This window comes from Homalodisca vitripennis, unplaced genomic scaffold (genome assembly GCF_021130785.1).
Source record: "Homalodisca vitripennis isolate AUS2020 unplaced genomic scaffold, UT_GWSS_2.1 ScUCBcl_1133;HRSCAF=4372, whole genome shotgun sequence".
NCBI classification, from domain to species: domain Eukaryota; kingdom Metazoa; phylum Arthropoda; class Insecta; order Hemiptera; family Cicadellidae; genus Homalodisca; species Homalodisca vitripennis.
In genome coordinates this window covers 13,042-39,356 of record NW_025777254.1, presented here as the reverse complement: position 1 = coordinate 39,356, position 26,315 = coordinate 13,042, and the positions used below count along the sequence as shown (strand labels likewise).

Sequence of the window (26,315 nt, the reverse complement as noted above, 5' to 3'; positions counted from 1 at the left end):
ACAATGCAGAATAACATTAGGAAAAATCCTGTAAATAGCAGATTGCAAGAAATGTATTTTAAGAAAAATAAACTACAAAAACTGTCACTCAAACAAGCTTCAAAATACTCTTTTCAATCAAGTGTTGCAGTAATGACTCTTGAATTCCTAACCTTAACATACTTTTTAATTATATTCCCTGTGGTAGACAGCTTACATCAAAGTATTTGAAGAGAGGGAGAGTGTCATTGGTAGGCACAAACTTGCCGTCTTTCAACACCAACTTGGAGCCCTCAGCTCCTTGACGAGCCATCTCATAGATCCCCTCAATCAGTTTGATGTCTGCTTCCTGACGTAACAATTTCTCCAGACCTGTTTCCATACGCTGTAGTGGTATCCTGGACAGAAAACATCAAAATATAGAACCATTGGTTATAGAAAAGGAATACGAAGAAGTGTAACGGTCAATGATCGTCCTTTTTATTTCAGCCACACCCAGTAAAGTTGTAAGATAGGTTAATAGACGTCCTGATCCTGTACATCCTCTGCAGGAATGATTAATTTCTAAGGAAACTCAAGTCTTTATAGACAGGATTTTTTCATTATTCAAATTTGCCCAATCCAAAAAGTAAATAGAAATAAGTTTAAAAATCAACTAGGAGATGCTACACAATGTGTGTGAAGAAAAGTATTTCTAAGTCAACTGACATACCCTAGGGTTTGAAATATTACATATAGGGAAGTTCCATGAGTTATTTTCGCTAACATTATTTTTTTTTGGAAGGCAGAGACAAGAACAGTTCATCATAATGACATAACATTTTCACAGCAAGTCAAATCAAGTCTGTTCTTTCTAATAATTTAAGTTTTCAGTAAGAAACACTTCCAAAAATAGTGGCCTCTGGAGAATACCAAAGTACCAAATTGAATACATCATGGTAGGTAATCCATTACAGTAGGACCTACCATCTGAAAAACCTACTTTAATGTTCACTTGCATTCAAGTTTATAGCTTAGTAGGCTTTGAACTAAACCCTTTTGACTGAATGATTACAACATATACTACACTAGGCCTACCAATATAAAGCAGCTAAGCTAAATAGCCTAATCAGTGTTTTGTTTTTAAAAGAAAAAACACAATTACACTAGTAGTTACTCATGGCTTCACACACAATTTTCAAAACATAAAAATATTACATATGGTACATATTATTTTAGTATCCATGGTTGAGAGATGCAAAACGTAAATTAAATGCTGACTGGTTCTATTCTAGGTTTTAGTTTTATGAATAAATTTTATACATCAAACAACTAATTTGGTCCAAAAGTTTCAACTTCTGTCTGTTTAGATTAATTTTGTATCTACATATTTCAAGTGGCATAGATTAGTTTGACTAGTGCCCTGATCAAGAAAATATATAACCAACATAAATCAACTACAATTAAAACCCGACTACTTTAGGCTCTTTTAATTTACTTTCTGACTATCTTTCAAGTCATAGTTTGTTTTCTTTGTCCATATAAAGAAAATATGTTACTGTGGTCCAAAAGAGTTGGTGATTTTGCTTGAAGTGCAAAGTGCACCACCAAAGTGTGCTTATAGCCCGCAGTATTTGTGGTGGTACTTTACTCAGATTTTGTTAAAAGATTTAAGTGACATGAGAAACTACTGTTAATAAATAAACATGGTCAGTGCAGCGTTCAGCGTCACCTCACATTTCCTGAAATCACAATCCAACATTCCTCGCAGTAGTATATCTAAATTCAAGCTTAGACCATGTTAGGACTCTGACTTTGATGGGTAATGTACGAGAATAAACTAAATAAGGTGTTGTTAAATTATCAGTCATATATCAATAATAAGTATCTACCTTATTGCATATACAGTTAATAGATAGGGATAAAGGATTACTTTGTTTGTTTTTAAAGTTCAAAATTTATAAATTACTATTTTCAGTTTTCTCGTTTCTCCGACGTCTATTATAATGGTTTGAAATACTTTAGAATATTCATTTTGTAATATGTTGGATTAAAATTTAAATGCTTATAGTAATTAATTGTAGAGAATTATGGTGATCCCCCATTTCCATGATAATATTTTTGCAGGTAGGTCAAACTAAAAATAGGAGTTTTGTGTGTGTCACACAGACTCTAAATAACTATTCTGTGCTTGGATTTTAATTTTAATTGAATTATTGTCAAATTAATTGAAACATTTTTGACATGTTTTGTGTGGTTTTCTAAGGCCAAACTAGAATAATTGTTTGAATGTTTAAAATTTGTTGTGTGGGTACTATAGAGAATACACATAAAAAATACATTCTGTAAACTGATTTTGCCAATATCGGTCAACTTTTAAAAGTGCGGGTTCATGGAGCTCCTAATAAATTGTGCCGAGAGTGAGATGGGTAAATGTGATCTTAACGGCCGGAGTGGCAAAATACGAGTTTCGCATTATTAACCTACTGCTATTGTCTCTTTAACAAACCAATAAAAGGTTTCAATGGGTGGAACATAGAAAGATCATTTAAAGTAAAACTACTTTTCTGGTACAGAATAATATGTCATTGTTTTATGTGCGTCTCGTGGTCTTGTGATAGTAATAACCACGTATTGAATGCTGCTGACATCAGCTGTTATGCTATCTTTGGATACATAAAGTGACAATAATGCTAAAATCGGGGGAATTTGACCCAAAAGACGTTTTTGTTAATTTAGACATACTAAGAATAAACGTCAATATCAGCCTAACAATATTGCCTCCGGCCATCAGTGCAGGCTACAGCAGCACTAAGACAAGCTATCAGGAGCAGATAATGCTGAACATCATGGATGACAAGAAACAGTATACAAATTGACACTTACATTTCAATTATTAAAAAACAAAGTTATTTGAGATCATACCATAATAAACAATTTAGCCTTTCATGTACTTTGTGTGATTTTTGCAATATATATTCAAGAGAACCTGCACACCATTATATATTTTCTGAAAGTAAATAAAATGAAGAATAAATTTGCTACCTCCGATTCTAATATTTATATTATTATCATACTTTACCAGGGGCAGACCCACCACTTAACCTTCGAACTGGCAATTAACATTAAATGTTGATCTGGCACTCATGTGTTTTGACAGTTCATATAGTACATATATCAAACATTATCACCACTTTTTTAATACCATTTCAAAGACAAAGAATTGCTGATTTCATGGTGAAATTTGTTTTGGCAAGTGAAGTCATAAATCCTGCCAGAAAGACCGTCTTCATCAAACTATTTTGAAAATTGGTGGTATATCTATCATGGGTAAGGTTTGTAATGTTGCTTACAGCTTGTTATAGGTTTGTTTTAGGCTGTGATATACTAAAATTTTGTATATTTAGTGTAAATTATACTTTTTGTCATTTTTTCAAATAATTGTACCTACAATAACAAATTTAGGTACATCCCACCATTAAAAAAAAAAAAAATTAAATTTAACTATCAATTTATTTATTGTTTTGCAGTGCATATATTTCTCGAAATTTTGGTATATTTTGCAACCATTTAGTGTAAGAATGATATTTATCATTAATCTGAGAAAATAATCATAACCATAGCAAAAATTCTTCTTTTGTGTACTATGGCCTATTTGTGGTTCTTACAATATCTATCTATATATATATATATCTATCTATATATATATATAGATATATATATATATATCGTTTGACAGGTATTTGGTCTTCCGATCATATGTTAGTTTGCTTATTTAAACGCATATGTGACAGATACGGCCAAATACAAAATAATTGAATCGGAAAAAGTGAGCGCTCTGTGGTGTAATGGTAGCACATTCACCCGGCAAGTGAGAGATCCGGGTTCGACTCCCGGCGGAGCAAGTACTTTTTGCGATTCAATGTTTATTGAAATTATATATATATATATCTCAGGCCTATATATATATATATATATATATATCTATTATATATATATCTATTATATATATATATATATATATATATATATATATATATATATATTGTACTACCTATATAATTATTCTTCAAAAGAACTTAGATACCATTATATATTTTCTTAAACTAGGCTAGATAAAATGAAGAATAGATTGGGTATCTCCGATTCTAAGATTAATATTAGAAAAAAATTATTAATATTATTCCACTTTACCAGGGGCAGTGTTACACTAATTTGAAAAATTGTGGTCTTTTTTTATTTTATTGATGGTTTAAACACAACAATTTTATACAATAATTATCTCCACTTTTTCCAGAAAACATATACAGTAATTCATATGTATTACACATATGTTTATAGTAAAAATGTTTTTAAATTTGTGACTATAAAACACACATAAATGGCCTGCCATCTGAGAAAAAATTACTCCCAGTTGTAGGCATTAGAGAAGCTCCACACGATGAGAACAATAAACACATTGCTGCATTTACAATAGCCTACTTGTTGAAATTATAATATTTGCCTTTCAAATGTTGGGGAGGGGGAGGTTTTCACCACCTCTCATATACGCCCCTGTTCTATAGGTATTTTATGTACAAACAAATCTTATAATTTTACATAACAAGGCATATTTGGTCTATTGAGAAAGTCCTACCAATTGCAGCAATATAGTATCTACTAAAAGCAAATAAATGAAATATAAAATCTATTGACAGTTATTGCAACTCGGTTGCACAATATAGTCAAGCTGCCAACTACCGGTACTTTTTTTATCATGAACATTAGGCTTTTAAAAAGAAACAATAATACTACTTTTACTCACCTGACAATACCATCATATTCAGTAGAGAAAGAACCGTGCAAAACAGGCGAAAACCAAGATTAACACCAAATTGATCTTCATGATTAAAAGCTAATCAGTAATCGGTCCAATTGAAACAATCAACCATGCATCAATCAATTCCAGAAAAGACGCAAAGATGCAATGCCGGTGCCGGCTGCTGCAACACGGAGTGAAAAAGTACCAACACAACACTGATCAAACCAGAAAGTCGGTACAATAAGATCTAACAGCTAAGCGCCTGATCTATTGATGTTTGGACCCGGCAACAGCTGTACAGCGACTCAGACTGTACTAACCAATAAGAGTAAGCGATTGACCTTGAGTTGGTTTTCTTCTCTAGTAGCCGGACTCTACAGTACAGCTGTGTACAATACAGCTACATATAAACTCCGGTTCGCTAAATGGTTCAACCACTGTAATTTCACTCACAACAGACCACAACCACAACCGTACTAAACGGACGGACGTTCAACGTTAACGGTTTAATATTTGAAGTTAGAATGGTGTGTGCCAACTGTCCGAGACAAGATTTCTCTTTCTTTCTGTTTTTACTTACCTTGAGAACTGCCTGAGACAAGATTTCTTTTTCTTTCTGGTTTTTTATCTTGATATTTATATGGATTCATTCTTTATGTTCAGTATTTCCTTATGCATTTCTACTGAACGATTTAACATTTTAGATACATTTTAATAGCTGCAAAATTGGAGATGATAGTCTTATGAGGAACTAGGGACCTAAACGGAGAGTTTAATCGGTGCCCTTCAAAATTCGTACCTACTCGATGTAAATCAAAGCAATTTTATCTTATTTATTATTTTAATATTGGAATTTGGAATACACCTCCAACCATTTCGGTGACAACCATTTCTCCTCACCTTTTGTGAAGATCCAACTTTATAAATAAGCTAAATATTTACACACCATAAATATTTAATGCATTTTTCTTAAATGCATATGTTTATCAAATATTTCATAAACTTAACCCATAACGTGATTTTTATTTCTTTATAAAATTATACGACATTATTTGGTTATGCTAAAGTAGTTTTATATTTTAGTAAGTTTTATAATTATTTTTATAAAGTAAGTTTTATTATTAGGCCTATGTACTATAAAGTGTAAGTAACCATACCGGTAATCCTTTAACCTTTTTTGTGCTGGAGCATAATAAAAAAGTTCATCAAAGAAATGCCAGAGATTTTCCTCAAGGTATTGCTAATAAATGCCAAACCTATTTCAGCGAATTTGTACCATTTTACTAAAACATCCATACAATCAAAACTATTTTACATAGGCTCTTAGTTTTTGTAATTTTCTTTACAGAAAAATTGTGTCTTTACAGAAAAAACGCATAAAACATCCATATAATGCTAATGTATTACATAGTAAAACACAAATGGGACTTACCACAACGTTTTTGAACGTTGTTTCTAGTTTCGTATGCAAAACGGCATTTACAAAAATCCTCAACACTAGAGGAAAGTGCCCAAATTCGGACCCCCATTTTGTTTTTATATTATAAAATATATAAATTATTGAAAAAAGCTGTTTTAAAACTATGTAATATTTACTTTACTATGTCGTGTACTATTTGTAATTTATTTATGCCAAAAATATATATAAGTTACAGGAGTAAATACAAAAATTTGTAAACCTTACACTTCAGTGAATTTCAAAAAGGTTGCCTAAACTGGACCCCTGGGTAAAATGACAAAAAAACTTAATTTACTGAACTAGGAAAGGGAATAAAACTGAAAATCAATTGCAAAACGGTTTGACAGAAAAGTTTTTTTATTTGAACATTTTTTTAACGTAGAAAATTGAAAATGTGAAAATTCAAGGTTGGGAAAATGTACATTGGGTTCAGTGAATAGGTTGTAGATTATTAAAGGCAAAAATCACAGATATAAATGTCCTTATCAGCTCCTGCGCAATCTACATGGGCCCACATAGAACACATGATACACATTACCCAGAGTTCTCCTTTATTGTCCTCTGAAAACTAGTTGTGTGGAAAAGATAGTTCCAGCTGGAGCTCCTTTTGTAAGTTGTTCACTCATGTTTTTTCTAGGGAAAACTACCAACGGGGGCACAAAAGAACCACTAGCACTCATGCAAGCTACAACAGTGATTAGGGCTCCACGCTCTCCTGAAGTCAAGGAAGCAACCTGTTTTTTCCCCCTTAGACCTACAACCTTTGCTACTTTTGATTGAACAACGGTTATTCCGCTCTCGTCAACATTATAAATTCTATCAGGAGTAAATTTTTCCTTCTCATAAACTTCATCCAAAAGGCCAAAAAACATCTCAACATTTTCCTTGCTAAACCCAAGAGCCCTGCTATAAGAAGTCCCAGTTGGCTTTCTTTCTGATAACTTAGACTTGTGCCTTTGTAAGAAAAGACGTACCCATTTTTTCCCTGCAATTTCATTTTTGAAAGGGTGTGCGATTTGATTTCTTTCTGCCAATTGGACAGCGATTCTTCGGAGATCAGCACGAGTAAGACCAAAAAATGATGCCTCCATCGCAAGACAGTAAGTAACTAGCTCCTCTTCAATATCTTTACTCAAAACAGTTGGCCTACCCCTCTTTACTTTTACTGCCTCTTCAGATGTGCCGTACTTAACATTAGATAATCTTATAAGAGTAGTTTTGGGCACATTGAAGTGTTTACTAGCCTTTTTCCATCCCATATTTTTTTTACGAACTGCGTCTATTGCTTTTATCATGTCAGATTCATTCCATTTTCGCTGGGCTATTTTCCCCATTCTTCTTTTTAATCTGAAAACAATACAATAAGGAATATAATCTGGAAAAAATAACTAGGCCTATTTTTAAATAAAATATCACACGTTATGCAGGGGGTCCAGTTTAGGCAACTGTTGGGGGTCCGTTTTAGGCACCTCATTTCTGAATTTTTAAAACGCCATATTTAATTAAAAAAAATATCCCATGGAAATAATTACATGGTTACGTGATTCCTTCAACATTACCATTTAAGAATATATAAGGGTTGTAAGGCTTACCTGTCACTTATCGCGTCCAACTAAAAAAAACTGAGCACTCACAAAAACTTTTAGTATTGCAAAAACACGTAATGGCCGACTGTCAAGAAAGCAACTGGAGCAGGTGACGCTAGCGCTCTTCTACTTTGTGGTGGAACCTTGCACTAGTATTTAAACTGTTTGTTGCTAGGTTTCAGCACTCATCAGAGACAATAACCATGGGGGTCCACATTAAGGCAGGGGTCCGTATTTGGGTACTTTCCTCTACTACTATGTACAACTAAAATTGCACACCATGATATTCCAATATAAAACAGCATACTAATAATAATAAAATAAAAAATTAAACTAAATACAAACATAAAAAGTTTTGATTCATATTTTAAAAACCGTCAAAATTATGGTTTTAGAAAGCTATACCTTCACCTTGTTGTGTTGCCTTACACACAATTTTAAACGAAACTAATTAAACTAAATTATATTTAATCTTCAAAATAGCTATAATTTTTTATTTGGTTCATTCTTATTGTATTCCAACAAACTTGTAATACCTACGCAAAAAATTATCGCGGTAGAATTTATAACGGGAATGTCCTTATAAACGAACGTTTTGATTCTTCTGTAGTTTTCGAAACGTACGGACGTTGGCACTAAAAGGGTTTATCAAAATTTCAAATTTAGTCTGTTTATAACTATTATATTCTTTTCTTTGGAATATGGTTTGTGACGTTTCAAATTTTATCTAATCGGCTACACCGAATTTAAAAAATGATTGATTATCATAAAAGTGGTTTTGGAATAATAATGTTGTTCTTGCTTAAGGCACGTAATTTTGTAAAAATTATTGCTGTTGTACTTATTATTGTAAAAAGCCTTAAGTTAAGCAGTCAATGCAAAACAATAGAATAGCGATAGAAAGTAGAAACAGTTTGGATTTATTGAAATGTTAGATTATGTCTTCTGCTCTGCTGCCACTGTCTCAAGGCCAAGGTCGGGACACACCACACCCGACACGTGAGTCGGCCATGTGTTGGTGCGGGCTCCAGGCTTCAGTAAAACATGTCCGTATGCTGCCCGAAAACAAAAATCTAACCGTTTTATTTATAAAAGAGCATATTTCTTTCGGATGTTACAGTGATATAAACTTTAAAAAATCATAAAACTAAAAATTAGTCATATTTTAAGTATTTTCATAATAATTGGTAAAATAGTAAATATTTGTAAGAGTATAATGTTTTTTTCGTACTTTCAAACCATATTACTGTAAATAAAATATTTTAATTTTAAGACTTTATTGTAGTGAGAAGTATATACTAAATATAAAATGTCATATAAATATTGTAGATCTGATCCCTACAAAATACCGGGAAACATTTTGGCAAGTAATTTCAATACATGCAAAATGAATTGAGGTTTACGAAAAAATTATAGGCTACATATATAAAAAATTATATATATATATATATATATATATATATATATATATATATATATATATATATATATATATATATATATATATATATATATTTAAAAATATACTTTATTTTAATGGTGTTGTTCTAAAATCACTAAGTAACAACATATTTTATAGTTTTCTAATTAGTCAAAACCATTAAAAATGCCATCTAGTATATTGTATAGTAATTTTAGTACAGTATGAAAACTGTAGTTTACTATAAAAAGACTTCGACCGCAGTGTGCCCGTCAAATTCAAACTTAAACTAACGGTGGCGTTGCAGGCACGGCGCGGACATGTTGGTTTGGGGACGGTTCGATTACTCCACTGGTCGTTGGCCCATGACCCTCCTGGTAGAATATTATTTGTACGGACTTTATAACGATATAGAGGTTTGATCACCCCACTGGCTCGTTGACCCACGACCCTAATTGTTTTATTTATTTATTTTGTACAACTAGGGTAATTGGCCCAACAAACCTTATATATTCAATTTACTGGTATATATGTTCGTTGGGCCAACGATCAGTGGTGTAATTGGACCATGAATTAACATCAAGCATCAATAATTTAAATGGGTCGTTGGGCCAACGTACCTAAACTAAATAAATCATACAATGTTTATAAAAGGGCCGACCTACACAGCGGCATTAACTGATTTAAGCGGGCAGAGGGTCGATTAGTCCACTAGTTCAGTCGCCGTCTCCTTTCTCGGCTCGCTTGCAAGAAAGACAATCTTTTACTTTTTTAGCATTCCAATTAATACCTTATTTAGTGCGATTCTCTGAATACTAATGTGTGCAAAAATATTTAATAACTGATAAAAAAGGTGGACGGTTCGATTACTCTACTAATCGTTGCCCAACGAACCTTCTGGAAGAAATATAATTTGTACAGAGGGTCGTTGGCTACACTAATGTTTGAGTCGTTGGGCCAACTATCGGTGGAGTCATCGAACCAGATCCTCATGGATTTGCAGGTTCAATACCGCGCTGCAATTCTTTCAACACTCAGCTAATTCACGTGTTGGGCGCGGTGCAGGTATGTGTTACTCGACCATTGTCTTTTGAACGCAACATCATTCTAAATCGGTGCCAAGTCATGGGTACCGTTGTGTCCATCATTCATAAACTAGAGTATGTAGAATAAACGTAAGTACCATATGTCGTTGTGTTCTTAACATTCGGAAATAGAGTATTATTTTTTGATTGTTTCTATTGTCATATTATCTAAATAAGAAACTTGTTCTGCGTTGCTAGTTAGAAAGCTATACTTCACGGTTTTAGTTCATTACATTAGGCGGATTAAGGTCAGATTCCGTTATATGCCCCCAACGCTTAAACCTTTTTCAGTGAACTTAGAACGTTACAAAACGATGTAGTTGAGTAACAGAACTAACACTCCATCAATCAACAAGCATTTCCAGGTATTGCGATCGGTATTGTTGTCGCTGTTATCTTATCTTTCTCGAGAAGCCCAATTAAGGCAGGCCGCGCGGCATCACAAGATTATTTAAGTTTTTTGGATGGTACATAGTTGCCTTTCCATTACAATTCAATTTATATTTTTGATCAGCTCCTCTGGAATTTGATATTTTACTGATAGGTACTATCTCGAGGGATGTTTTTTCGTTGACATCAAAGGTCAAAGGTTGACCGAAGGTGATGCCGAAGCCCGCGCTGATGGCCGGAGGCACTCGTATTTTGGGTGGCGTAGTGTGATCAAGAAGAAAAACAAGTTTTGTGTGTTGTTCCGAGTTAGCGAAAAAGACAGGAGGCCTCGGAAGCGTGCCCCTCCCAAACTCGGAGCAAATCATAAAAAAAAATAATCACATGCCACTAGTGGGAAGAGAGACAAAGAGAGACAAGATTTCGAGTAAATGATATATAATTAATAGGTGGCAAACATTTCCATGCAAAATACAATATACAGTTAACTGCAGCACCACGGTGCACCGCGTAACTTAATAACTAAATAACAACAATCAATAGAATTCCAATAAAGACAATAACATAATAAATAGAAACAATAACATAATAAATAAAAAATATAATATACTAAATAACATAATATCAGGTACGGCAAGTAGGAAAAATTATCTTTAACAGGTAAGTGTTATGAACTGAGGGGAGGGAAAAGGTTGTAGAATTTCTAGGCCCACTATTTTTAAAAAGTAATTTGGTTTCAGGTTTGTAGCCAAAAAATAAAAAAAAAATATTTAAAGCCGATTTTCGAAGGAGGCGGGGGCTTAGTTGCCTCCACGAATCCGAATTAAAGATGAAATCCTCCCCTTCAGTTCATGTAAACTAAACTAAATACACACTACTCTTAACACTGGCCCTCCTCCAGATCTAATATCTGGCAGCGCTCGCTGCACCCCAATCCTCACAAGTTCAGTATTAGAAAAGTAAAAAAACATTTTGGATCCAACCTTGTTCCAGATGAAATGAATATGAGCACATGCACTCCGGTTGGATGCCGGTACAGGAGCACTGGCAGGGCGCGGGGCATTCAGTTTTGGTTTTCAGTGGTTTCATTGGGCAGACTCGCCGCACCAGTCCCGCTGACGACACTCACGGGGACCCTGCCGAAAGTCGGAGAATTAGCCAGCCATGTGGAACGGGACGAGCAGCGAACAGACAGCAAACGCAGTAGCTTCTCCGAACGTGTCTCCGAACAGTCTGACCGCTCCGAACAGTAGCCGGAGCCGGTGCCGGTGAACAGCTGGTCGGTAAACTAGTCAAGGTCAACCAGCTGACCTCAACCAATCAGTCCAACCAGGCAGAAAATCAATACTTGACGGAGTGACTCCCCCACCGACTGACAAGAGTGGCCGAGGTGGGAAAATAATAGACAAAAAATAAATTGCCCAAACTGAGCCGGCTCAACCTCCCCCACTAAAAAGGGTGCAACCCCAAACAAAACCTCTCCCCCACTGAAAGAAGAACCAACAAGCTCTGGCACAGGAAACGGGAAGTCGAGAACCCTAACAGGAAACGAAGTCCTGAGCAGGAGGCAGACAAAACACGATCCTCCTGAAATTTTGAGAGGCGCCTCTCTTGGAGAAAGAAGAAAACAGAAAGAGAGTAAAACGACACCACAGGGAAAACCAGGGGTGATCAGTCCCCGGACACCCCCGCAGCCGCACCAGTATCCAGAGCATGACCAGAGGTATCACCACGGAAGGCCTTCAGATGAGAAAACGTGGGCCTTCCGCCACAACCTCCCCGATACGGGATCAACCAACTCAGCAGTAACTGGGGAGAGAAAACGAAGAATCCGGTGAGGACCTGTCCACCGATAGCAAAGTTTGGCTGCCCGTTTATCCACGGCCGAACTGACCGGATGGGCCTTACAAAAGACAAGATCCCCCACCTGGCAGGGGCTAGCAATACGTCCCTTATTGAATTTTCTCCTCACCCTTTCCCTAGACTGTAGGAGCTTAACCCTGACTGCTTCCCAAGTGTCACTTACATTGGGAGTACCAGGTACTGGTAGAAGACCATCCAGACTCCAGAGATTAGACAAGGGATCAGAAGGAGGACGACTAAACATGACCTGAAAAGGCGTGGAATCATGACTTTCGTGAAGAGCAGAATTGAAGGCTAACTGAAGCCAGCTCAGGTTTTCATCCCAGGTAGTTTGTTTCTCAGCGTGATAAGCGATGAGGGCGGCTCTGAGATTGCGGTTGAACCGCTCAGCATGAGAAGGCTGGGGTAGTAAGGAGATGTCGTAACATGTTTGATTCCATGCCCAAAACAGAAGCGATGAAACTCCCTCGACACGAATTGTGTGCCGTTGTCTGAGACGAAGGTGGCGGGCACTCCAAAATTCTGTAGGAGGCGGGACTTGAGTGCCTTGACGGTGAGCGACGCCGTGGCACTCCTAAGAGGAATCAACCAGCAAAACTTAGAGAAAGCATCCACAGCGACAAGCAGGGAGGTGTTCCCTGACTTGCTACGGGGAAAGGGTCCCACATAGTCAATGAACACCTTTTTCAAGAGGCCGCTCCGCCACCTCGGAGGAAAGAAGTCCTAATTTGGTATTTTGTGCTGGTTTACTGACCGAGCAAAGATGACAAGCTCGTACTCTACCAGCAATGTCTCTGTCCATACTCTTCCAGATAAACTTATCTCTGATTTTAGCGATGGTCTTGTGAATACCTAAATGACCGCCCACGGGAGAGAAACATGAAAGTAGGAAAAGACCATCGGTATGAGGGCACTCGGCAGAACAATCTTGGGACCACCTCCGCGTCGAGCACGACAGCAGAGGACACCCTTGGACAAGAAGTAAGGAGAGTGGGCTTCTCCCTCCTGGAGCTCACCAATGATGTTTGACAACTCGGGGTCTTGAAGTTGGTGAGAGCCAAAACTCTCAAAGGCAGCAGGGAAATCCAACATCACCGTCCCACACAACGGTGCTTGAGAATCAACAGGATCGCTGGGTAGATGATACATTCTAGAAAGAGCATCGGCGACGACGTTTTGGGTGCCGCGAATGTGCTGCACCCTGAATTTAAAGGCCGCAATTTTGACAACCCAGCGACCAATCTTCCCGAGTTGTCGAGGATGGGCCAATAGCCAGGAAAGAGCCTGATTGTCAGTTTCCAGCAGAAATTCGGAATGCTCTAGGAACCTCCGAAACTTATCCATGCCGAAAACGACCGCCAGACACTCCAGCTCATAAATAGAAGATTTCTTTTCCTGAAGGGTCAAAGTCCTAGATGCAAAAGCTATAGGTTGCCGAGCGCCGTCGAATTCTTGAGAAAGCACAGCTCCTACAGCACAGGATGAGGAGTCAGTCTGCAAGATGAAGGGCCTACTAAAGTCCGGTATTCGCAGCACAGGAGGTTGGATAATGGCCTCCCTAAGCAGTTGAAAAGCACGTTCTTGATCTTCACCCCAAACGAACTTTGCGTCTTTCCTTCTTAAGGCGTTCAGAGGGGCGGCCACCTCGGCAAAGTCAGGAATAAACCTACGGTAGAAATTAACCATGCCTATGAATCTGGCAACACCCTTGGCATCCTTCGGAGGAGGGAAATCCCGAATGCCTTGGGTCCTGGCAGGGTCTATAGATACACCCCTAGACGACACGAGGTGACCGAGAAACGATATTTCAGTCTTGGCGTAAGACACCTTCTCCGGATTGACTGTAAGGCCAGCCCTACCCAACCTAACCAAGACCTCCTCAAGATGTTTAACGTGTTCCGTGAAAGACTCACTGTAGACCAGAAGGTCATCAAGATAATTAAAGACATATCTGAACTTCACATCGTGGAAGATGGAGTCAAGCAACCTAGTTAACGTTTGGGCCCCCACAGCTAGCCCCATAGGCACAGATCGGTACTGATACAAATTCCACGGAACACAGAAGGCCGTGAGAGGACGTGATTCCTTCTTCAACGGAATCTGATGATATGCTTGGTTCAAATCAAATATAGTGAAAAATTTGGCCTTACCGAACCAATCAAAAGCAGAATGGAGATCGGGGAGAGGCACTGAGTCTATTTCAATTTTGGCATTAAGTTTTCTTAGGTCAACCACCATACGATGTTTTCCATTAGGCTTTGGAACCAAGAACGCTGGACTGGCATACGATGAGTTTGAGGGCTCAATAACTCCTTGATCCAAGAGATCCTTGATGATACCACGCATAACCTCCATCTTTGGAGGAGCCAACTTGTATGGGTGGGAGCGTACTGGCTGAGTGTCAGTCAGACGAATTTCATATTCAATAAGATGGGTAGAACCGAGCTTGGGTGTGAGGACCTCCGCAAATCTTGAGCAAAGCTCACGGAGAACCCCAGCTTGCTCCTCATCCAAGTGACCGAACGGGTCCCCAGGGGCAGAACCTTCCTCACACTCCACCTCCACAACCTGCGGCGTCGATTTGCATTTATCAGAAAAGGGGACTGACACTCGCCGATTGAATTTGAAATAAGACTGGCCCGCCTGAAGATCCAGCACCAAACCAGTCTTTTGAATAAAATCCGCCCCCAAAATACAATCCATACTCAGGTCCTGGGCCACAAGGAAGCTCCACACCCATGAAAAATATTCAACCTTAAACTTGATTGAAGCCTTCTTCGAAATTGGAAGAGGGGAATTAGAAGCAGTCCAGCAAGTTAAAGAAGACTCCTCGGTGTGTGCTTCACCAAACCTAACCTTGAAATGGCTTCAAAAAGACGGGAAGAGATGAGGCTACAGGCTGACCCGGAATCAACTAGGGCCTTATGCACTGAGTCTCCCACTAAGATATTGATATAAGGGCACACCGAAGATGCTGTCCTAAGCCGTAGGTTTCCCTTTTCTGCTAGACTCATAGTGTCCAAACTATTAATCAAATTTTTCGCACAGGTACTATTTTTTTGAAATTTTTTCTTAGACCTCGGGGGAACTTCAGAGAAAACCCCCCTTTGATCTAGTTTTTTGGACCAGTGCGATATCTCCTAGGACACTCCCGACGAGTATGACCTCGTTCACCACAGGCATAGCAGATGGGTGGATGAAGCCCACCAGAGTGATGTGGCCCATCCACGGGATTCTGTACGGCCGTGACAGCCCTGGAGGGCTGGATGGAACGATGATTGTTCCTCTCCGCCCTCTGCCGGTCAGCAAACTGCACGCTGCGCGAAGCAATGCACAGACGGTCCAGTTCAGAAAAGGTGGAAGGGCGACCAGCAAAAACTAGACGGGACCTCTCTTCAGGATTGAGACCCTCAAGAATGGTGGTGACCACAGTACTTTCGGGGATATTGAGCCTTAACACCCTATCAGTGTCCCTCACCTCGGCCACAAACTTTGCCAAACTCTCTCCGTTGCCCTGAGGCCTAAAGAATTTCTCCACACGGAGACGTTCCCTCAACTGACCAGGAACAAAGAAATCCAATGCCTCCCTATGAAAATCATCCAGGGTACCACCCCTCTGGAGAACTCGAACCAGACAGTCACCCAAAGGTGGCCTACAAAACGGAGAGATGACATGCAGGAAGCTCGCTCCCTGAAGACCAGGCAAGTCATGCAGTCGCAGGATCTCAGAAAGAAGAAACCGCAGCAAGGCTTCAGTATCTAGACCATCCACCGTTGGTAGTCGCTGCAGCAACGGGGTAAGTGGGTTTGGAAGCTTGTGATACTGAACAAAGGATCCCGTCATCACAGTCCCCAGTCCTCCAGATCCAGCAGGCATTTGGGTCACAGGCCCCCGGGCCCCCGTCCACACCAGACACCTCCGCAACGACTGATCCAGGGATCTGGCCTTCACCCTTAACAGCCGCAGCAGAGTCAACCGCAGACACAGTTTTTTCAGGAGCCTTTGCCCCCTCGTCCCTCTCGAGTACAGTCAGCAGGCCGTCAACCAAGGTGACGCGTTCCTCCAACCACTCCTTATCACCAGAACTGGTAAGCTTGGATCTAAGTAGCGACAGCCTCATATGTAGATGGGTAAGCCGGGACAAATACCTAGCCCTCTCTCGGCCAGTAGGCGGCGACTCCAACCAGTCCTCCTGACTATTTTCAAAAGTCTCCAACTTAGCCTCCAAAAATGGGCCTCTGTTTCTGGAACGTCAAATCCCTAGGCCAAGTCGTGTCCAGGTCCATGTTATCCCGCAGTTGCTTCCGCATGGACTCGCAGTCGGAACCCGGAGTAAGCCCACGAGCCAACAACTCAAAATGGAGATCCTCCTTCAACAAGTATTCAGGCACCAGAGAGACAGGCATAATAACAAAGAGTAACAAAAAACTAACAAACAACACACTGACTCGAAGTCAACAACTAACAAATCAAAATTAGTAAGGCGACAAGAGAATAACTTAGTGAGACAACACTCTCAGCAGGGTCCCCAGAATTCCTGCCGTCCACGAAACACGGCAGCGAATCCAAAATACCACAACAAAACACTACGCCGTACCAGAACAAAACCAGAAAAAAAACAATGAAGACAAGATATAACAAAAACACACAAGTAACAATAATCCGAAAATAATAAAACAAGTTTACACACTTCCTGTAGATCGGCGGAAAAATAGCACAGCGAGACGGCACAGGCGCAGGAAGTCAACTAACAACTTCAACTCATGCCTCTCACCACCAGTGGCAAAACAAAAACCCCGGGCCCGTAGAGGGTAAAAAACACGTAACCACGCTCTGCTACCATTTTGTTCCGAGTTAGCGAAAAAGACAGGAGGCCTCGGAAGCGTGCCCCTCCCAAACTCGGAGCAAATCATAAAAAAAAATAATCACATGCCACTAGTGGGAAGAGAGACAAAGAGAGACAAGATTTCGAGTAAATGATATATAATTAATAGGTGGCAAACATTTCCATGCAAAATACAATATACAGTTAACTGCAGCACCACGGTGCACCGCGTAACTTAATAACTAAATAACAACAATCAATAGAATTCCAATAAAGACAATAACATAATAAATAGAAACAATAACATAATAAATAAAAAATATAATATACTAAATAACATAATATCAGGTACGGCAAGTAGGAAAAATTATCTTTAACAGGTAAGTGTTATGAACTGAGGGGAGGGAAAAGGTTGTAGAATTTCTAGGCCCACTATTTTTAAAAAGTAATTTGGTTTCAGGTTTGTAGCCAAAAAATAAAAAAAAAATATTTAAAGCCGATTTTCGAAGGAGGCGGGGGCTTAGTTGCCTCCACGAATCCGAATTAAAGATGAAATCCTCCCCTTCAGTTCATGTAACTAAACTAAATACACACTACTCTTAACACTGGCCCTCCTCCAGATCTAATATCTGGCAGCGCTCGCTGCACCCCAATCCTCACAAGTTCAGTATTAGAAAAGTAAAAAAAACATTTTGGATCCAACCTTGTTCCAGATGAAATGAATATGAGCACATGCACTCCGGTTGGATGCCGGTACAGGAGCACTGGCAGGGCGCGGGGCATTCAGTTTTGGTTTCAGTGGTTTCATTGGGCAGACTCGCCGCACCAGTCCCGCTGACGACACTCACGGGGACCCTGCCGAAAGTCGGAGAATTAGCCAGCCATGTGGAACGGGACGAGCAGCGAACAGACAGCAAACGCAGTAGCTTCTCCGAACGTGTCTCCGAACAGTCTGACCGCTCCGAACAGTAGCCGGAGCCGGTGCCGGTGAACAGCTGGTCGGTAAACTAGTCAAGGTCAACCAGCTGACCTCAACCAATCAGTCCAACCAGGCAGAAAATCAATACTTGACGGAGTGACTCCCCCACCGACTGACAAGAGTGGCCGAGGTGGGAAAATAATAGACAAAAAATAAATTGCCCAAACTGAGCCCCGGCTCAGTGTTTTTTTCAATAAAGAGTTTATTTTTTGTTTGGTAATGTTTGTTTTTGTTGAATTTTTTGTGTTTGGAGAAATGTAGGGGTGTGGTCGATGTAATACGTAAGTACACTTTTCTTCTTAGCTAGTAACCAATTGAAATTCATTATAATCATCCGTAAATGAAAAATTAGCGTTGGGGGCATAATGTTAGTTCTGTTATTCAACTACATTGTTTTATAACTTTCTAAGTTCGTTGAAAAAAGTTTAAGCCTTGGGGGCATATAACGGAATCTGACCCGGATTAATATAGCTTTCGGTAGACTACACAGACAGACATGCCAAAATGTTATTGTATATGTTTTTCAAAATAGACATACCTGTGTGGCTTGCATTGGATTCTTTGACGTCATTTTTACAATTTTATTAGTTTGACCAGCACAGCAAGGACGTAGTACGCAAGAAGATACGAGGGATTCCTCAAATTTTCATTTTTTTAAATTACTTTTTTAGTATATTATTATTATTTAAATAATACAATACTACTGAGATGTATTTCTGAAAGATCGTTATTAACAAAGACACGGGTCAAGAACTTTTTAAGGGGCAAAAATGGGGCCTTAATCTATGTTTAAAATGGGAAAATATCAGTTGTTTGGCCCCAAAACTTTTTCCTGGCTACGTTCTTGCAGCACGGAGAAGTTATTAATAACTTTTACAGTTAATCCTACAAACTGCTTGCCAAGTCAACGACAAACTACACAAAAATCTAACCTTTTTGCTTACTTCATCCAAATTTTTTAATACATTTCATTTTGAACATTTGGAACAAAATAAGATTTAAATCCTTAGGATGAAAATACCCATGGATAAGTTGTCTACTAAGTTATATGTACTTTAGTTTTGAACATATGCCGTAATTTAATGGAAGAAAACTTAACATTTATAGAATTTATTATATTATTTGAACTGTTTAATAAATAAAAGATTTCTATGTCGTATCTTTGTTTACTACGTAACTGAGTTCGGATCATTCTCCCAAAACTTGAACCATACCTAATCAGTAGCGTAGCCAGAAATTTCGTTCGGGGGGGGGTTCGAAACCGGGGGATCCGGGGGACGTTTTGTGTGTTATTTGCCTATGAATTCACTGGTAAAAGGTAAATACCAAAAAAATGGAGCTTTATTAACTACGCCTTATAGAAAGTGGAAAGATATAATAGGCAAATTAAACTCTCACAGCAACTCTAGTACCACAAATTTTCTTGTATAGCTACAGAAACTTTACGAAGTTCGATTCTGGCCGAGTAGAAGGCACCAAAGTGATGTTGGATTTACTGGATAAGAAAGAAAAAGAACAAAACAGAGCTTCACTCAAGTGTATAATGGACACAGACACAACTATATTCTGTGGAGAAAATGAAATACCCCTTCAGGGACATTGGGCCACTGACGGCCGAAAACCCTTTAGAAAAGGAGGGCAATTTTCGAGCGTTGCTCGGGTACAGATCAAACTAACTGCCGGAAAAACTCTACTGGTTAGAAGTTACTTTGGATTGAGGTATTTATAAATGAGTTATAATGACAATTTTTTGTATCATTACACTGTAGACGAGTATATAATTATCGGAAAAAAATAAAAAAAATCACTTTCGGTCGGAAATAAAATACACCTTAAAAACTCACCTTAAAAAAATGATTAGAACTTCAACTACTTCAGACTTCGGTTATTGAGGTAAACGTGGTATTTTTGATTGAGTTAGGACGACGATTTTTTGTTATCATTAAACTGTACTCGAATACCTATATAATTATCGAGAAAAAAAAATCACTTCCGGTCGGTAAATACCGAAGAAAAGCTCTCTACTGATTCGTTTTGGCGATTTTGGATTTCACTGGTTGAGAGGTTGAGGTAAAAGTAGTACTTATAGTTATGTTAGGACATTGATTTTAGGGATTAATTCAACGCCGACTAATAAATATATAATTATCGAGAAAAAAACAAAAATAATCACTTCCGATCGGAATATACTAAGGAAAATGAAATAATACCTCAGTCAGTGAAATCTAAAGTAGTCGGAACTTCTTATCAGTAGAATTTTTTCGGTGCATTATCCGGAAGTGATTTTTTCAATTATTCTTCTATAAAATTATATAGTTATTGGTCGGCGTTCAATTGATACCTAAAATCAATGTTCTAACATAATTCTAAGTACCACTTTTATCTCAACGACTCAACCAGTGAAATTCAAAATCGTAAAAATCTGAATCAGTAAAGCTTTTCCTCGGTATTTTCCGACCGGAAGTGACTTAATTGTTTTTTTTTCTCGATAATTAAAACTTATATATGTATTAATCGGCGTTGAATTAATACCTAAAATCACCGTCCTAACATAATCCTAAGTATCACTTTTACCTCAACCACTCAACCAATGAAATCCAAAATCGTCAAAACTTGAATCTGTAGAGAGCTTTTCTTCGGTATTTACCGACCGGAAGTGATTTGTTTTCTCGATAATTATATAGGTACAGTGTACAGTTTAATGATAACAAAAAATCGTCGTCCTAATTCAATCGAAAACACCATGTTTACCTCAATCACTGAAGTCCAAATTAGTTAAGTTCTAATCAGTAGAGTTTTTCAAGTATATTTTCCGACCGAAAGTGATTTTTTTTCGATAATTATATACACGTTTACAGTTTAATGACAGCTAAAATCAACGTCGTAACTTAATTCTAAGCAGTCATTTTTACGTCCCCAAGACGAATTTGAACGAAGTGGTCGCTAATTTAAACTGTTCACCGTGTTACTTTTCAGGTTACTTTGCGACGTCACGTGACCGCGCCCTATAGAAATACCGTGATTACACTACTGACTACACTATCCGAAAGGCTGAGCCCAAAAGTATCGTTTTATACTTCATGATTTAAACGAAAGGACAATTATATTTTTAACAACGGTCACTTCTGTCAATTAAATCAATCAATTTAATGTTTGTAGACAAAAGTAATGATAACTGTCCTTTTTTTCTCCTGCTCCGTGCTTTATTTTTTAATATGTCTAAAAACTTTCGCTACGCCACTGCACCTAATACATTGAAGGGAGAGGGATGGTTCATTCCTTTCAACCGGATGTCTGCCAGAATATTTCTCCTTGCTTTGATTCTGTTGGTTACCAAACCTAGACTAGAATTCTTGCTTCAAGAAATACAGCAATGGAATAATTATTTAGAAAATGAAGCCACGAAAATTGTTCCAAGCAATAGAGATAAGTCAAATGAGCGCATTGATAATTTATATCAGTAAGTGTCAATTTATCTCAACCTTTCAAGTTATCTCGTTGGTGACTCATTTACAGAGAGATCACAAGAAGTTCTTCAAACTGATTGACCTTGAGATGATACTATTGACCTGTCACTATTATTAGAACTGCACCAATAGAAGTATGCCCTCTAAACTTGTCAGATAAAGCTACAATCGAGTACAAAGAAAATAAATGATGGCACTTGAAAATTTAGCTGAGTTGAAAATAAGTATCGTAAATAAATGATTTATTCCAAAGCTAAGAAGCGTTGAAATGAATACAAAACTGATAGTCTACTATTCGCTACTCACTGTATAGTAGACTGTATATTACTGTATAGTAGCGTTATAACTGAAAATCCATGTTAAAGGGCGCTCCAAGGTTGTAATCGTTGATGATTAGAAGATTTTTTTATCGTTGGCCTTAGGGATATCAATGATGGTAACGAGAAAATCACAGAATAAAAACAGGCTTGAGACAATCATGTGCCATTTTAACATGTGACATTTGGTAGATTGGTTAGTAGGATTTTCTTTACATTATACCTTAACTTTCGATACTCATTGAGTTTATTTGTGTATAGACGAGATATAGTTCAATGATGGTGCATACTTCTCCATGGGGTTGGCTGAACTTTAGCAAAGCAAAGAACTGAAGGTGATATTTTGAGAATGAATAGGTTATAAACTTGAAATTGTGTATATTTTGATTAACCACGGATGATTTTGGCAACGTTCTTTTTCTGTCTGTCTATCTGCTTTTGTGTTTATCGCCGAATAACTTAAGAACGAATTGCGCTATGGATGTGAAAATGTTACACTTAACGTCATTTCTACATAGGAAACAATGTTTGATGACGGGCAAATAGCTGAGCCTTTACATTGCGTAAATATCCGCAGGATATCTCGAGAGCGGTATTATCCGTAAGGCTTGGGATTTAACTGAGGTCCAAGAGTATAACAATAGGAGTTTTAATATTTTACATAGTGACATATGTAGTCTAATTATCCACAAAAAGTTTGGCTGGTACAATGTCTCTTTTGTCTGCTGAGAAATGTAAACATATATTTTCTATATAGTTAATTGTCTGTCTGTCCATAGGGGACAGTTTTGCATGCAACCTCAGTGAAACCTGTTACGTGACAAGTGACTTAACGTTTTACTACTTTGTTTATTTGTACACTAAACTGTTCAAAAGGAAGTGAAATACGCTATTTCACTAATTTAATATCTCCTTATCAGAGTAAAGAAATGTAGTACGTTTTAAATGATCTTACTTTTAGAGTTTTATTTAATTTAGTACTTGGTAAGTTATTTTGTAACAGCTACACATTCTTGAAGTATTCTTATTTTCGAAATAATGAACTCCAAGAATTTAATATTCCTTTAAAATTGAAACATTAGCAATAGTACCGATGTATTACGAAAATAAAAAATGAAATAAACCGGCATAGGTAGTCTATTTGTATTTCGATTCGAAAAACCTTTGATGCGTACAACCTTCGCTAGTACCTTTCACATTATTAAAATATACTATACAGGGTGTTCAAAAATAAGGAAAATATTTGGGATTTTGTTAAATGAGTAAAAATAGACTAAATAAAAATCCTTTAATATATGGTCAATTTTGTTTAGTTGATGTCTGCTTACCTATCGGTTTTTTTTAAATATTTTTAATATCACAACTCAGGATCGATGTGTTATGGCGTTGTAATTTTACATGTTTGTGTCTCTTATTAGACTATTACTTTTTGATGAAAGAAAATCATCTGCATTTTTAGTTAATGGGACCTTTTCGACAGTTCAAAAATGATTAACATTCTTAAAAGTTGGGTCGTTAAAAGCCTCAAAGTCAATACCTTTTGTTATGTACCTCAAAGATCGCAAAGTGAACTCTTTAATTGTTTGACATCAGAAACAGCTAGACTGCAAAATATAGTGTAATCTAGTGAAGAGGTATTCTTATCGCATCATCAGGTGCACAATTGAGTGGACTACGATGTTTTAGACACAATCTCTAGGCACAGTGGCGGACTGAGTTTTCTAAACATAACTTGGGTATGGTGGAAAGTATTGATTCGATGTGAATGTTGAGTTAAGCTTCAATTCACCTTCCTTTTTTGGATATCTTCAGAGGAACATCGACTTCAAATTCCAGACGCTGCACTAAGAGGAAGATTCTGTTTATTTGTATCTTTTTAACCATATTCCAATATATTTGCCAACATATTTGAACGTCCTTTATAAATAGTCTACATTTCATTTAATAGCTAAATGTTTTACCATGGAATGTACTGGTAATAGCCCAGGAGACGCAGGTATCAACTCTTTAAGAGCAGCGGTGTGTACAGCTACTAGTACCTATAAGAGCTCGTAAGTCATCAAGGTCAATCACAATTCTACCAGTAGCAGATGCCAGACATGTAGAGTTGCGTCGATTTCAGGATTAATCTCTTGAGAGTTTTATCTAATCAGACGACATGTCCGCGTTGCCCAACCCCTAGTGCCTCCATCTACCACTGCTTAAATCCCTGGTACAATGGCGGCTTTGACGTTTTCCCCATAAGAGCCTAAATGCACGTCCAGAAGTTATTTAGTTTTTTGTAAATTGTTATTTGTTTAGTATATAAACGATGAAGTACCTAAAAGTTTGAGATTTTTTCTAGATAACCTATAAAATTACAGAACACACTAAACGAGCTTGGATGCGTAATAATAATATCTTGTAAATAAGACATCCCCCATAATTCTACGATTTACAATAAGGTCGTAAAAGTGCATCAGGTGTAGCATTGTTTTAATGGGACTACAGTCTGGATGGTCACCAGTGCAGTGGGACTGTTTCTTACGGCATTATCCCTTACCCTAGAGACTGTTCCTCAAAAACAACTTTAATAACTTTTTACTATTGATATATTACTTCTAATATGTAATTGTATCTGTCTTGGTATTCATTTAGTTTATAATAGATTTTTACACCGATGCTTTGGATTCTAACATTAAAAGAGTATTAATTTAGTTTTTGCACGTTTTCAAAAATTTTGGTTATACTGATATATTTCTGGCTTGCTCTTTTTGACAATATAAAATATTTAACGACATGTGTATATTAAAGGAGTATTTGCAAGAATTAAATCTAGATAACATTTTTTTTATAAAAAGGAGAGGCCGAATCCCTTTTAAGCCTTATTCTGTCCGTTTTCATGGGTCACTGACCTGTGCGAGGATCTTATCAAACAGAATAAGGGGGAGAATCGATACAGTACAAGGTAGATTGTATTGATAAAAAGTGCTTCAGTCACAGACAGGATTTGAACCTGCGCTATCTCTAACTCAGACCCAAAGTCCAAGGTCTTATTCCACTCGGCCATCGGCACTCCCAATAATTTGATAGTCTGAAAATTTGATGCTGATTGTCACCGCAGTGGGTTCAAAATCCAGTCAGTGGTTTTCTTGTATCTATTAGGATGCTGATGGAGACTCAAAATAGAAAGGTAAAAGGATTGTCAAGATAATATCATATCAGATAAGTAGATTATAACAAGTGTCTGATAAGAAACCACAGTTGCTTCTTCAAGCATCACGGGATCCATCTACGACTGTAGGCGAATTGTGGCTGAGCTGGTGCTTGAGTGTCTGCACAAAGCTGAAAGAGATACCATCAATATTCGTCCTCTATGTTTGTCTGACGCGATAGACCAGTCCAACCCCAGTTAGTGATGGGGGAATCGAATACTTAAAAGGATCGAATACAGTGTATTCAAAAGCACCCTTATATTCGAATATGTATTTGAATACTTTTTCAAACAGACAAGTCTAGACTTGTCTTACTTCCTTCCCGTACCGCATTGTTTCTTGGATATTTGGAAGTGCCTGAAAACATATATTTATTGACCCGCTACTCCAGTTCCGTCTGAAAGATTCTTTTCTACTGCAAGTTTTGTCACCAATGATCGTAGAAATAGATTGAAGCCAAAACTATCAATCATATTTTGTTTTTACACGACATGAAATAAACATTCTTTTTTGTCTTCATTATTTAACAATGTATTTATTAATTGAATATAAATGTACAATTATACATTTTGTCGAGTTTGAAAATTTTTAATGACTTATTCCAAATTACGAATTTCCCCTTAATTGTTCTTTTCATAGTCCAGATATATATTATATATATATATATATATATATATATATATATATATATATATATATATATATATATATATATACTAGCGGGCCCGGCGCGCTTTGCTGCGCATTTCAATAATTTTTTGCAAAAGTTGCCCGCGGCTTCGCACGCAATTTCCCGTTGAAAACAGTACACTATATTCACTTATTCTTTTTCTATCACATTCTAAACATTGCTGAGATAATTGATAGTCGTTCCATCGTGAGCCTCTTGGGCGTATTATGAAGGTATGTACCATATTCCTGCCTCTATCTAGCTGTTACCCACGGCTTCGCACGCAAATCTTAAGAACCGAAG

The 26,315-nt window shown here is 37.6% G+C and overlaps 1 protein-coding gene across 1 annotated transcript in view; it reads right to left on the bottom strand.

Moving 5' to 3' along the window:
- The window catches only part of LOC124371229 (lysosomal aspartic protease-like), a 32,519-nt gene extending 27,300 nt beyond the window's left edge, over positions 1 to 5,219 (bottom strand). The window contains exons 1-2 of the mRNA XM_046829560.1: positions 4,763 to 5,219; positions 197 to 377 (exon numbers count right to left, since the gene is read on the bottom strand). Of these exons, the coding sequence (XP_046685516.1) occupies positions 197 to 361 (165 nt within the window). The 5' untranslated portion in view covers positions 362 to 377; positions 4,763 to 5,219. The remainder of the gene's footprint in view (positions 1 to 196; positions 378 to 4,762) is intronic.
- Positions 5,220 to 26,315: the final 21,096 nt, after the last annotated feature.